The following is a 14,762-nucleotide window of genomic DNA, read 5'->3' as shown; positions in this document are numbered from 1 at the left end:
GAGACAAAATTTATAGATTTTATCACATCCTTACATTTTTGACTAAGTTGTTTTTATGATGTATACAGGATGAAGACAAGAACCTATCATCAGAGGAGCTAGGCCGCAAGCTGGAGAAGCTGGTGCGGCAGTCGGAGCAGCAGCTGCAGCAGCTTTCTGCTGGTTCGCACGCGCTCCGAGCCACTTGTTATGGACAAGACAGGTTAACTTTGTTATACACAATGAAAAAAACAATGTTGTTTTCATAATTTCTATTATAAGTGGAATAGTAGTAATGTAACCTACCTTAAGTTAAGGATGACTAGCTGTCGCCCGCGACTCCGTCACCGAGGAATTAAAAACATTGTATTAGTAGGTTATGTGTATACCACCACCACGCTATACCATATTTCAGAACAATCCATGAATCCATTCTGAAGATACTTCCTAACAAAAATCCATGAATCCAAACTATCGCATTTATAATATTAGTAAGACTAGATAACTAAACTGGCCTAATGTGTATGGTTGACTTCACACACATCTTTATTTTTCTTCGTCAAATCAAAAGATTGATGAGAATGGCGTGACTACATAATTTATCACGTTTATATTTTTTCTTATTGTAAATACTTTGATTATCTTCAGGTATTGGCGACGATACTGGTCGCTGGGCAAGTGCGGAGGTATATTTGTTGAGGCGATGGAGTCCGCGCAGCCGGAGATACTGCCATACCAGGAGGTATTGGAAGCAGCCGCTTTGAAAGGACAGCCCTTGAGCGATACCGCTAAGAAAAAGAAAAAAGGTATAGATGCATATTTATTCGAATTAATTGACAATGCAGGAAAGAATATTAAAAAAAATAATTTAATAAATAATTTCATGGTCACTAAATCTACCCTAAAATACTGTCAAATTGACCATTAAACACTCCGAGCTACCGTGGGTTTCTGACAACCAAATCTCCATTAAAAACATATTGTTATCTTTGTTTTGTCAAAGATAATGACAGGGATAACGATATGTTTTATCCAGAGTTTTTGCTCTAGGAAATCAACGATTACCCATATAAAACTGTCTGATTCTCTTAGTCATTGCTACGTGCACGATTTAATGTCAATATGATAAATAAATAATTGCAATTATAATATTTAGATATAAAAGAGAAGAAAGAGCCAACAGAAGAGAAGGAGGAGATGGAAACTGACGCCCAACGTGAAGAAGAAGAACTGCAGAGTGAGCTGGAACTGAGGAACATTAAGTCTGAACTGAACTTGAGCGATCACACGCAGATTATTAAGTACGAACCTAACGTGAAACACGGCACTTGTAAAGTTGAAGGTAAGTTCATAATTTTTTAACTAACTTGAACTATAAATAGTTAAAAAGAAATAAAAAATATACATATAAGTAAACTGATTAGATAACTAATTTATTTGTGAGATAATTTTACAGGCCAGTATCTTAGTTTAATGTTTTATAATAAAACTAGCTGACGCCAGCGACTCTGTTCGCGCGGAATAAAAAAAACATAATCAGTAGTAATATGTGTTCTTCTAGACTGTGTTCTACGTCTATGCCAAATTTCATCGAGATCCATTCCGTTCTGGAGATACTTTTTTTTAACAAATATCCATTCATACATCCAAACATTCGCATTTATAATATTAGTAAAATCTAACTATACTTTTTTCTACAATATATAAAAGGTGATCGATGTGCTTATGTTTATTAATTTTAAAATTATATTACAGGTTCGGCGATAAAAATGGAAGAGAAATATATTCAGCAAAAGCAAAATAATGAAGAAGAAGACATGCTGGATATTGAAGATTCGATTCCCACCGCGTTCCTAGTGCAAAAACCTACTCACAAACCTATGTTCGCTGCGCAAGCGGAACCCATGGATAAGCCACAAGAGATCGTTAAAGTAGAAAACGTCGTCAAAACGGAAGCTGTAGAGAAAGAAAACGTAGAAGAGAGTAAAGATGAACTAGTCAACAATCTAGAAGAATTGAGAAAAATGGCTGAAGCGGTATCCTCACAATTGGATGCCGCTAAGAAAGCTGAAGCTAAAATCAAAGAAGAAAACGAAATCATAGAACGAGCAACGAAAAAAGAACTCTTGGATGCTGAAAGTGCACACGCGCAACTTTATACCAAAACGCTCGAAGGAAAATGGTTCTCGATACTAAGGCACGAGAGTTCATATTTGACTAACATTAACGATGAAAAGTCTAATGAACAGAAAGTTCCAGAATTTTGTGATAATGAACACACATGCTCCGAAGTAGTGATGTGTCAAGGTCATAAATGGGATGTCTCGAATAATTTACATTTACTCAATGATCCGAGTCTGTTCACACTCAACAGTATGGTGACCAGTGTCCAAGTGCCAACTAATAACATTTACACAGACTCAAGTCTGACTATGTCTGGTCTGGATCAAGAAATGATGGACGCTAGTGTTAATAAGGATGAAAATCTTGAAGGCGACGAGGTAGAAGAAGACAATAAGGAACAAGTAAGTTTATAGACATTATTATATTTCACTAGCTGACGCCCACGACTACGTCCCCGTGAAATTAAAAAAAAAACTTTATAAGTAGACTATCTGCTCTTCCAGAATATGTTCTATATTTATGCCATATTTCATAGAGATCCGTTGAGCCGTTTTGGAGATACCTTACAAACAAACATCCATTTAAACATTCACATTTATAATATTAGTAAGATTATCAACGACTTACCTAACAACATGCTTTAAATTATTTCTATATGTTATCCAGGACAATGACCTAGAAAAAGAACTGCAAGCGGACGCGGCTAAGCAAGAGGCGGCGTCGCAGAAGGCGAAAGCATCTGGTCTGACCAGCCTCGGCCTGCTCAACTTCAACGCGCTCAGTACGTATGTAACCTGCGACAGTCCACCGCCCATACAGATGACACCCGAGGAACTGGAGCAGCTGGAGCATTGCAAGGTTCATGGTCTGCCTAAGAAGTTAGAAGGTGGATTCGTGCCTAGAGAACTACGGTAATATTGTTTTTTTTAAATCTTATTATTCTAATTAACTTTCGTAGCAACGCGCCTAATGAGCAGATTAAAAACAATAATTATTGTCCGCGACTCTGTCCGCGCCGAATTAAAAAAACGCAAATTAGCCCATGTTTTCTTCCTGACTATCTTCTTCATCTATGCGAGATCCGTTTAACCATACCGGAGATACCTTTTAACAAACATACATAAATCCATCTATCAATTCATTAAAACTTTCTCATTTATAATATTAATAACTCATATATTGTGTTGCTATAGTCACGGGTGGTGGCGCATCAACGATATGAACGAGGTGGGCGCGGTGATGCGCGCGCTGCACCCGCGCGGAGTGCGCGAGCGAGAGCTGCACGCCGCGCTCACACACAACCACCATCTGCTCACTGACAAGGTACGCAGACATTGCACATCGGTTCATACTCCTACATGTACATGTGTACGAATGTGTAACAACTATGTGTACGAATACCACATGTGTAATTTGTCTTATAAGCATAAAACACATGTACGTTCGTGTACGCATATTATATGTCTGTAAGTTGACCAATCTTGTTCTTTTCCAGATGTTCACGGAGAAAAATGATATGATGCGTTTAGAAACTACATCTTCGGAAGAGAAATCGGATCAAGACTATCCTCCACCGGACTCGCCTAATTCTTTCTGCGCTAAAACCGCACGCCGCGTGGACATGCAGTTACTAGCTAACGTAAGAATTTATTTTATCGAGAACTAGCTGTCGCAAGCGACTCCGCCCGCGCGGTATTAAAAAAAATAATAAGTAGCCTACGTGTTCTTCCAGACTATTTTCTACATCTGTGCAAAATTTCATCGAGATCCGTTCTGCCGTACCGGAGATACCTTCAAACAAACATCCATCCATCCATCCATCTTAACATTCGCATTTATAATATTAGTAAGAATTCCGTAGGTAACGCGGTTTAATAAAATTATTAATTTCTTCAGATCGAGTCTGTGGAAGCTCGTTTGGTGCTAGGATCTATGCTGGTGAAGAGCTGGAGGCCATCAGAGATTCCCTTGTCTCCGGATGCTACAGGAGCAGAGATAGTGGCGCGTGCGCGCTACGAGCTCGCCTTCCTCGAGGCTCACATAGAGAGGAGATACCTGAAGCCACCTTTGGTACAAAGGTATGCTAGGTAACGTCAACATCTCTCTTACTGGTTTGACGCGTGGACGCTTTACTGGTGGTAGTGTGTGTTTAGTTATAAGGTAAGGATTGTAGGTCTGATGCAACGAGTTTCCACTGTTGTTATACTTGTACTGAAACATATTGTCATACAAGTGTTACTCTGTGGAATTTTATGGTTATAAATGAGTAAATGCTATGAAGAGATTTAACTCATATTTCTACGTTTTTTTTGTTGGGATTATTTGGGTGGTTATATACCATTTAACAAAATAATTGCCATTTTTAGTTACGAGGAATAAGTTCACTGTTTTCATCGCTTAAACAAAAAGTTTAATACTATATTTATATATTTATTAAATAATGGTGATGGTTTATCATAGAGTGTTTTGTAGATTAGTAAAAATGTGTGGGTTTCTAAAATATGAAGCATGATAAAGTACAGATTTCCTCAAATGTGGTGGGTGTACATGAAGTGTGATTTATAGTGGTTTTTCCACGTAATATGTAGACGTAGGGTAGTAAAATAGAATAATAATAAAAACTTCTACTATCTTAATCAAATACAATGAATTATTATTACTACCAATCGTTAATAAAATCTATTAAATTAAATACAAATAAAAAATATTCTTTTACTTAAGAAATCTTGAAAAAAAATTTATTAAAAAACAATACTGAAAAAAAAGTAAATGAAATACTTTGTATGCAGCAGTACGGAAGTGACATTGGGCGCGATACTGCACGGCGAACGTGGAAACTCTTCCGTCACCTCACCACAGAACACTGAAACGAGTGAAACTAAAGGTAAATAATAAAATAAAGGCTTTAGTTAGCTTTAAATGATTTGAAAGTAACATTTAATATATTAAATGTATATTATTCAGATAACAAGGGCATAGCGCGTGGTTTGACTACATGGAGGGAGGCTGTGGCCCGCTGTAACACTTCTGCGCAACTCGCCATGATGCTGCAAGCTCTGGAAGCCGCAATCGCCTGGGATAAGAGCATATTGAAGGCGGTGAGTGTTGAATCCTGCTCGAAGGACCAAATCAATAAAATCTCTAATTTTAGTGATAAAGTATGTCTGTTGAATCTTAAATAGTTGACGTTACTGATCAAATCTTTAAAAGACTTGTCATATTATTAATAGCAATTATTTGACTATTTTATTATAGAATTGTCAATTCTGTCTGTCGGGCGACAACGAGGACCAGCTCCTCCTGTGCGATGGTTGTGACAAAGGCTACCACACTTACTGCTTCAAGCCACGCATGGAGAAAATTCCTGAAGGAGATTGGTGAGTATTAGAAACCTTATCGGATTTTTTATAGATGTCTTGAATAGTAAATAACATTTTTAAATGTTTCGTAAAATCAAACATGCACAAAATACTACGGTTTATAGCCTGTCCATGTACAAAGGTCAGTTATTTATATGTATGTGTAGGTACTGCTGGGAGTGCGTGAACAAGGCGCGAGGCGAGCGCGTGTGCATCGTGTGCGGCGGCGCGGCAAGCGGACGCACCATACCCTGCGCGCTCTGCGTACGCGCGTACCACCAGGACTGTCACTACCCGCCCCTACACAAGGTACTGATTCTTACTTTTTTATTTAGCCATGTCTTTTTTTGTTACTGAGTTGTTACATGCCTTGAAGAGGCATTTACAGCTGCACCAGGCTTAAGGTGGCCGGACGCAGATGGCGCTTAGCCTAAACCTCGTTTAAGAGTAACAAAGCTCTAGTTCAACATTTGTTCATGACTTCATGATTAAAATATATTGCTACTCTCGATAGCGAGATGTAAATTGAAAATAAAATAATGTTATTCACTCCATTGTACTTTGAAATTATGAAACTCTTTTATACGCTAAATTTGCAGTGTGTATTAAAATTTATACAGAATCCTCGGGGCAAATGGTATTGCTCGCATTGCATATCCCGGGCGCCTCCCAAGAAGCCGCGCAACACCAAGAAACGAGACAACAAGCATAAAGACAACAGTATAGATCTAGACCAGAGCATGGTGCCCAGGTTAGTTATGTCATTATAATGAGGAATAGCGGTTGCCCGCGACTTCGTCAGGCGGACATAAACGCAAACTTACAGACAGACTAAAATTTAAAAAAATATCGTTATAAAAAACATCATGAGTTTAATTGTCTGCACATAAAGAATACAATGTTTATCAAGAATATAATAAAACGTTTTTTATGTCAACAGTCCGGCTGCGTCCCAGGCATCAACTTCAACGACAGCGGAGGAGTGCGCGCCGAGTGTACTTCACACGCCGGAGAAACATGACGAGCGCGACGAGACCCTCACAGAACCTGAGAACGGACTCAACCATCACCCTGGTACAAAAGTTTTCACACATATGTTTTTTATGATGACGTGGCAAACGAGTGACCGTTTTGCCTTAATCCAGACTCCACCAGACACACATACAGATACGTTGCCTACCGTTAATCGACGGGGGATGGGACGAATAGAAAGGGAATATTTCCTCTTCCTATTTGTTTACTTCTCCGTCAAATTCACTGCTGGGATCCAAGGGTGAAAAGGGAAAGAGAAACTAGGAAAGATATTAGAAAAGAATAATATACCTTATAACATACAAACTTTATAACTCTGGTTAGAGAGAAACGTCTATAAGTGAGAGATATCTCGGTCGTTTGGTCTAGCTTATCTAGGTTTGACTGTATTCGTAAGATACATGAATGTTGAACAGTTGCGGAATTATCAGAGGAAGGTCCACCGCCGGAGAAACGACGTGCGCTCTCTGTCGGCAGCAACGGAGCCGTGCAGCATGATGACACTGACCACATGGACGGTTAGTAGAAAAATTAAGACTTAGTCAAATTGTTAAGATTTTTGGGACTATATTTGTTGAATTAAAGATAATATTGTAAACTACTCTTAAATATATGTAACAATTAGCAGTGGACGACATCAACTCAGAGAATGTGCCGTTGCTGTCGAGAGCGAAGAAAGAAAAAACAAGTGCCAAAAAACAACTCAAAGAATTGCAGTTTTGCAAGTAAGATATAATTTACTAGCTGTCGCCTGCGACTCCGTCCGCACGGTATGAAAAAAAAATCTTAACTAATCTATGCCAAATTTCATCGTGATCCATGCAGTTTTGGAGATACCTTCAAACATCCTTCCATCGATTTATTCATCCATCCAAACATTTGCATTTATAATATTATTAAGATGTAAAATGATGAAACAGTTGATTTTTTTCTCTAGCATTTAATTCTACTACACGTAATAGATGGCGCTGTACATGTTTATAAATTATTTAGGACCCTGCTATCGGAGATGGAATGCCACGAACACGCGTGGCCATTCCTGATGCCAGTTAACACGAAGCACCTGCCGCAGTACCGCAAGGTCATCAAATGCCCCATGGACCTCTCCACCATCAAACGCAAACTGCACGACGGCACGTAAGTACACTCTACATACCAAGATATATGTATTTTTTTTAATTCTTAGACGTTTTCTCCAAACCACTAGCCGCGTTGCTATTTTTTAGTACTTAGTTAAAAGTGATCTTTACTCGTCAACTTCAACTTAATAACCCCTTTTAAAGTTTCAAATTTTAAATTTAATAAACTTCTTGGAATTACACTTTAAATTATCAATGATTTCATTAACGTCTTTAGTTAACAATTGACTCTCAGTTCAATACTAACCGTGGGTTTCTGAGACGATAATCTCCGCTTAAAACATCTCTTACAAAACAGAGTTTTTGTATTCAGATTTTGGTCTCAGAAGCCAACGGTTAGATCGATTGTTATTTTTATAAATTAATCAATTCGTTTTAAAAAAAATATATTTTTAATTTCCAGGTACAAATGCAAAGAGGAGTTTGCGTCTGACGTGCGGCTGATATTCAGCAACTGCGAGGTGTTCAATGAGGACGACAGTCCGGTGGGGCGCGCTGGACACAGCATGCGACAGTTCTTCGACGCGCGCTGGCCTCATGTATGACAGTCTCAACATGACACACACACAGACTTATCAGCGACATCTATTGGAGGAGATCGACAACGCAATGAATAATGATTGTGTGAAACTCACTGATGTAGACTTAAAATTCAAATTTATTTAAATATAACGATTCTATAAAATCAAAAGAATCAAATGATTGAAAATATATAGACTTTACATGACAATTTTAAAAGGTTTTATCAAATTTTAAGAATTTTATAACAGTGATGTCTTTAAATAATCGAAATAGACTTTGATTATAAAATATACTTTATTTAGTAAAATTATTTACGCACAAAATATAATGAATGTATTTACTTTTTCATATATTTACTTCGAGATCTCTTTTACCTTGATTGTGAAGTTTTATCATAGTTAAAATGAAACTTTTCAGAAGTTTGACTTTAGGACTACATTATTATGACATTCCAATTCAGACATAACTACAAAATGTAGTTTTTTTTTTATTTGTTATAGACAATTTATTCATGTTGAAGTAAAACCAAGAACATATTTAATTTCTAACTTACATGTTCCCAAAAAAAAAAAATTGTTACTGGCAATACTTCGACATGTCTAATGTCATTACGATGGCAACACTGTTATAACGAATCTCGATGTATTAAAATATGTGATTCCAATTTTAAAATCGGACGTACGGACAACGCACAGTTAATTATCTGGCGTATTTGTATTTAATTACGTAGCTGACTGTATATATTAGTTTTTCTTTTAATATAAGTAATTGTAGCAATTATAAAGTATTAGATTGAGATCTATTCTAAGCATAGAGAAGTATAGAGTATTGATGTCGTTTTTCGAATATTATTTTTATAATTATTTGCGTGTAGCAACGAACCAGTATTTAAAATATCTCCTATACCCCCGCATCTTTGATTTGATTATATCTCTGTGGCGAGTCATAGTCGAGTGATTTTGTAAATTTTGAGTGTGTAAAAAAATTATTAATTGAATATAATGTAGTTACGGGCTTATTGTATGAAAAAATCTTTTCGGACAATTTTTATGAAAAAAAAATGGAAAATACATTTTGACAGTCCGATTATGATTGTTTATTAAAATTGTGACCTGATTGGTTCGTGAATAGTCCGTTTCAAAGTATTGCATTAGGCGGGAAATAAAATATAGTGATTAATTGTAGTTTAGGGCCTAACTTGAAAGTGACAGGCGTTTTGCTCTTTATATCCAATTTTTTTTTCTAACAGCTTTGAGGCTACAGTTCAGTTATATGTATACAAAAAAAATCAGTTTGAAAATCATTTTTTATGTATAATTGTAAACAGTTTCAGCCAGGACTATTTAATTTTTCAGTCAATACATTTCTTAATAAAAATTGTTACGCTTAGTAAAAGTAGTTTTGTCCTTTAAAGTATGTATATTACGATTAAAAAATTATTTTGTATTTGATGGTTAATTTTTCAAATTAACATGTATTATATTAAAAAATTAATTCTCTTGAAATGAATTATTTATATTGAATATACATTTCTTAAAAAAATAATTTTACAGATCTCTTCAAATACTACTTAATAATTTATGTTAAATTTTTAAAAGTAAAATTTAAACTGGTTTTGCTTTTAAACATTTTTTTTAATTTTTTGCTTTTTATACAAAAAAGTTTTCTTCTAATACTCATTACAGATGATATAATTATGTCGTTATTTCTCTAATGATGTCTCTATTTGTCCTAAAACTATATAATGTATTTGACTTTCTTAAGATTGTAAATGTTCAATTCAAGAGTCATGTCTTATTTATGCTAAGCTTTATTTATTTCAATTATTGATATTAAGTCGAAAGTAATTCATTGTAATTGGAGAATCCAAATTAATGGTACTTATATGACAGCGAAGGTCGCCGTATGTTCTGTAAAAAAAATTGTAACAGTTGAAATGTTTTAACATCCCCTGTATAAGATCATTATTGCTTTCTCTTTTTCTCTCAAAGAGAATAAACGAGATCGCAATATTGTTGATATACAAGTTTTACGGCAGCGGAAACTTATAATTATTCAAATAGCTCTACTAAATGTCCATTCCTTGTGCACAACGTTGAGTTGGTTTTTTAACTATTTTAGCAAAAGTATTAATAATTTTACGAATACTTAATCCATGCTTTTAATTTTTAGTTATTTTACTCACTGTGTTATTAAAATGTCGTCGAATTTTAAATAAATTATTATTGTGTATTTAGTTTTTTTAATCTTTGTATACTTAATGCCTTCGACGAAATATGTTTTACAAAAATCAAACCTATACTGCCAGACATAAGGACGATATTACAATTTTTGTAAAACGTATTTGTCTGGGGGCTGGGAGATTCGTCCGCGAGCTTGTGGCGTGATCACAAAGTTTTATGTTGTGTGCATCGGTTGATTTTAATTATAAAATGGATATATAAATTATATATAATGAATAAATAAATAATTTTTTGAAGCACTTCCTTCTTGATTTTTATTTTATTATCGTTTAGTTGTTTCTTAAATAGAAACAAAAAAACTTCATAAATGGAGTGATCTACAAAATATAAACTTAGTTCGCAGTTTACAGTACAAAAACATTTCCTGGATTTGTTCCGGTCTAGACCGATATTGATGGGAAGATAGCTAATGCAGACACAAACATATAGGCTACTTTTAAATTCTGCGCCGTCCGATAGTTTTCTAAATAAAATAACGCAATACAGTATTGTAAGTTAAAATTTTATTCCATAAAGAATTGTTTTTAAGGCTAGACGGTATCAGCTTCCAATTTAGCTCGTGCCTTTTTCATCTTCAGTCTCCTTTGACTCCGCTTTCTGTTAATAGGCACACTGCCAATGAGTTTCCCAGACTTCTGCAGTGCTATGAGCTTTGCTGATTTACTCTAAAAAAATGCAAATATTAAGACATGCAGAGAAAATTTACACAGCTTGTGCAAAGAAACATATAGTTATCTTTGTTTTTTCAACTAATAATTGAATGGAAAGAAAGAGAGGGATATAAATTTTATGGGTATTTTGAAAGTGTACATTAACATATAATAAGGCCAACATAATTAGTTACCTTAGCTTCTGCTTTTGTAATCTTTCCATTCTTCTGAGTTGTGTATAGGACATTTATTCTCTTGTTGCAAAGCATTGAATGATGTTTTGACAATGCTAACTGTTGGGAAAAAACTAAATAAATACAAGGATATTAGTCCTCTTTCCCTTCCCACCCTTTTTCTTATAAGGAAAGGATGCGAAGTGGAAGTGGACTTTCCGGATGAGAGAATGCATGGAAAGGGAAAATGTTTTATTTCTGTGCATCCTCTCCACCATCGATTAAAGGTAGGCAATGCATATGCAATTGCGTATGTCTATGGGCAACGGTCACTTCGCTATTTCAGCGATGTCAGGTGGCCGCTCACTCGTTTGCTACCTTATGATATAAAAAAAAAAAATAGTTTAAAGATGCAACTATATCTGTATATAGTTATTTTTACAATAATCATCAAAATTAAGGTTTTTCAAGTATTAACTTTCACTTTATATTTTCAAGTAATTAAAATAGACCAACAATGTTATCTGTTGGGCAAAATATTACAAACCTCATATACAACTTCATTTTTAAGTTCCACATAAGCTATTGCACTCTTTTTCCCTTCTTTTGGCTTTGGCAAACGGATGTCTACTATTGAATCATTGAACTCAGAAAAATGTTGCATTATCTGTAATAAATTAATATACATTTTTATATTTTTACTTCATGCACCTACATATATACACACTCATCAGATGAAATGCGAAATTGCTTCCACTTTACGCCTGTCTTCTTTATTTTTTATCATAATTTTTAGAAAATATTTTTCACCTTTTCTTTATCGATATCCAAAGGCAAGTTGCCAACAAACACAACATATCTTTTTGGTCCCTTGACTTTTTGGACAATTTCCTTCTCACTTTTTTTAACCCCTTCTCCTTCATTTGGAATAATGTCTTTTTTCTGTGCATCATCAGCTGGTAATTTCTCTTTCTTCTTTTTCACCTCACCTTTCTTACTTTTAACTTTGTCAGTTTTTGTTTTATCACTTGTTTTTAATGCAGTCTTCAACATATTGTACAAAATTCTCATTTTTCTCAGATCTGCATCGGTATAAACATCTGAACTTTTTAGTATGGCTTGTATTCTGTTATGAATAAGTTCAGGTAATAAAACTTCTGATGTACCCTTAAGACTGTCTCTGATCATTTGACGAAGCCTTCCTGAAGTCGAAATTATAGAAAAACATTACACATTTGGTTATTGATGCAAAAAAACATAGGCTTATGAATATACTAGCTGTTGCCCAAGACTCTGTCTGCGCAGAATTAAAAAAAATCTAAATAAGTAGCCAATGTGTTTTTCCAGACTATGTTCTACATCTATTCCAAGTTTAATAAAAATCCATTGGGCCATTTTCAAGATCCATCAATCCATTGATCCAAACATTAACATTTATAATATTAGTAAGATTGATTAACAATATAGCAGCTTAGAATGTATATTTAATTCAATCTATATATACATCAATGATAATAGAAACTTAGTTGTATAAAATTCATACCTTTCTGATTATTTGTCAAAGACACACTGTGCAGTTTTTGTATGAGTACCTTGTCACTCAAAATAGGATACTGTTCTGCAACTTCAGTGGTCTTGCATTTCTTAATATCTGGTGATTTCGGGACTTCCTTCAGAGATGTTAACTTTGTATTAGCCGCGTCAATTTTGCTTGCTTCAATATTTTTTGGAATATTTACTGCATTAACCATATTCTCACTACTTTTTCTCTTTCGCTTCTTGGCGATCTTCTTAACTTTTTTGTCTGTAGCTCCCATCCTGAAATAATTACCAAAACCTCTAGTAAAAACTAAAAAATAATAAATCTTTTCTTTTTGATAAAAGCACGTGGTTATTACCTTTCAACCATAACCATATTGAGAGTTAGATACAATTGGAGTTAAAAAGCACACGCGTATTATTAATGTTCAGTACCAAAAGTTGCAAAAGGTTATTATTAGTTACTATTTATGTATTTTATTATTTTGGCATTTACACATTTTATTTAATTTCGTTTTTTACATTTTTGTTTGGATGTTAGATTGACATAAGTTTGCGTTGACTTTTGACAGATTTGACAGTAGCACATGAAATCGTTTTCAGATTAAAAAAAAAATTATGTCTTTTTGTGGTGACATCAAAAAGTAATTTTGAATGTGCCAGTAATATTAAAATTACTATAAAATTATACGTTTTTCTTTTCAATAAAACAAAGCAGCTTGGTTCTGTCGATGTAACCTGTAAATATTTGTCTTGAATTAAATAATAATTATTAGCTCAATTAGATTCTTCCCAACTAATCTGTTTCTAAAGTTGATTAACTTTTTTTTAAAGGAGAAGGAGCAAACCAGCAACTTACGCGCTAGATGGCTCAAAGTAATCATTTTTATATATTTTCTAAACATCTCGACTATTTTTCTAAATATTCTTTAACCTTTTCGATTGGATCACTATTATCTCAAAACGTAGTCACATATTGTACGTTGATTGTACGTATAAAAACGGGGGATGTATTTCACCGATCGAGTCACTTTATTCTGTTGTTGCGATTGTCATTATTGTTATTTTGCATAACGTTTAAGATATTTATTATTAGTAGATTGTGAATAAGATAATCATATTACAATTACAGAGAAAACAGAAAGCTGTAGAAGACTTTCTAATGAGTTGTTATGCCGCGTTCGAAGGTCAATTACTATGTTCCGTTTTATAAGGGTAAATTATCTTATTTAAGATTTACCGTTAACATATCGAAGGTCGTTGAAAGTCGGCAGATATATAAACATATAAATAATGATTACTTACTAAATGTACTGACTACGACTTTCAAACTCGATTCCAATCAAGTTACAGTCTTGTACGCATTAGTTTGGAGAAAAGGAAAAGTGTTATAATATATTTTATATAGTCAAAAAATATCATTTAAGTTTGCAAGCATGTTGTAACAGATTAGAGATGTACGCGATTATCTAGAGTTTTTCGGACATCTGAAGTTCACGGTAAAGCTCACTCTGCTTTTTTTTCATTATGTACTCACGCATTTTATAATTTACAATATTTATAGGCAACGTATAAAGGAACCAGCAGTTTCGGATACGAATGACATAGAAGCTGAACACTTTTACTATATTATATTTACACTGTACTAAGTACATAGTTTAGTTTTAAGTATTCGTGTCGTTGTAGTAGTACTAGTTCGTAGTACTGTTCATGCTCGTGGTTTTAGTGTGGTCAAGTTTCTAAAGGAGGTTTCTCTCTTACCACAGCAATGAGAAATACAGTGGAAACGTATTAAATTTTTCCGAATTACGTATCTATTATACATGCCCTTTGAGTATGTGCGTAGCAGCTGCATGGGTATTATTTCTTGCTTTTCATCCGATAAGTAAGGCTTACTGGCCACATCCTGTTTTATGCTGTCCTATTAAGGTCTTTAGCTTAGCAATTCAAGTCTATGAGATGAAATATGTGGTCGTAGGTCAGGTTTTAACAAAATAAGAAT

The 14,762-nt window shown here is 34.5% G+C and overlaps 2 protein-coding genes across 14 annotated transcripts in view; one reads left to right on the top strand and one right to left on the bottom strand.

Annotated features, from left to right (window-relative positions):
* LOC106124367 (uncharacterized) overlaps window positions 1-9,157 on the top strand; it is a 59,410-nt gene extending 50,253 nt beyond the window's left edge. For 7 of the 13 annotated variants that reach the window (XM_013320956.1, XM_013320951.1, XM_013320946.1 and 4 more), the window contains 18 exons: window positions 69-202; window positions 628-785; window positions 1,136-1,321; window positions 1,735-2,504; window positions 2,770-3,014; window positions 3,297-3,426; window positions 3,599-3,742; window positions 4,000-4,190; window positions 4,893-4,987; window positions 5,068-5,201; window positions 5,359-5,480; window positions 5,630-5,771; window positions 6,083-6,213; window positions 6,403-6,536; window positions 6,911-7,012; window positions 7,120-7,219; window positions 7,488-7,631; window positions 8,037-9,157. In XM_013320956.1, the coding sequence (XP_013176410.1) occupies window positions 69-202; window positions 628-785; window positions 1,136-1,321; window positions 1,735-2,504; window positions 2,770-3,014; window positions 3,297-3,426; window positions 3,599-3,742; window positions 4,000-4,190; window positions 4,893-4,987; window positions 5,068-5,201; window positions 5,359-5,480; window positions 5,630-5,771; window positions 6,083-6,213; window positions 6,403-6,536; window positions 6,911-7,012; window positions 7,120-7,219; window positions 7,488-7,631; window positions 8,037-8,178 (3,204 nt within the window). In that variant the 3' untranslated portion in view covers window positions 8,179-9,157. The remainder of the gene's footprint in view (window positions 1-68; window positions 203-627; window positions 786-1,135; window positions 1,322-1,734; window positions 2,505-2,769; window positions 3,015-3,296; window positions 3,427-3,598; window positions 3,743-3,999; window positions 4,191-4,892; window positions 4,988-5,067; window positions 5,202-5,358; window positions 5,481-5,629; window positions 5,772-6,082; window positions 6,214-6,402; window positions 6,537-6,910; window positions 7,013-7,119; window positions 7,220-7,487; window positions 7,632-8,036) is intronic. The other 6 variants (XM_013320954.1, XM_013320943.1, XM_013320953.1 and 3 more) reach the window with 4 other exon arrangements.
* A 1,722-nt stretch (window positions 9,158-10,879) lies between these two features.
* LOC106123997 (uncharacterized) lies at window positions 10,880-13,333 on the bottom strand. The gene is made up of 6 exons (XM_013320430.1): window positions 13,120-13,333; window positions 12,765-13,039; window positions 12,032-12,423; window positions 11,769-11,888; window positions 11,243-11,341; window positions 10,880-11,063 (listed from the first exon to the last, which is right to left on the bottom strand). Exons 1-6 carry the CDS (start codon window positions 13,134-13,136, stop codon window positions 10,929-10,931), a joined length of 1,038 nt encoding a protein of 345 aa, XP_013175884.1. The 5' UTR covers window positions 13,137-13,333; the 3' UTR covers window positions 10,880-10,928.
* Window positions 13,334-14,762: the final 1,429 nt, after the last annotated feature.

Source organism: Papilio xuthus, unplaced genomic scaffold (assembly GCF_000836235.2).
Source record: "Papilio xuthus unplaced genomic scaffold, Pxut_1.1 DF825946.1, whole genome shotgun sequence".
In the NCBI taxonomy this organism is placed as follows: Eukaryota; Metazoa; Arthropoda; class Insecta; order Lepidoptera; family Papilionidae; genus Papilio; species Papilio xuthus.
This window is presented reverse-complemented; position numbering and strand designations above follow the sequence as displayed.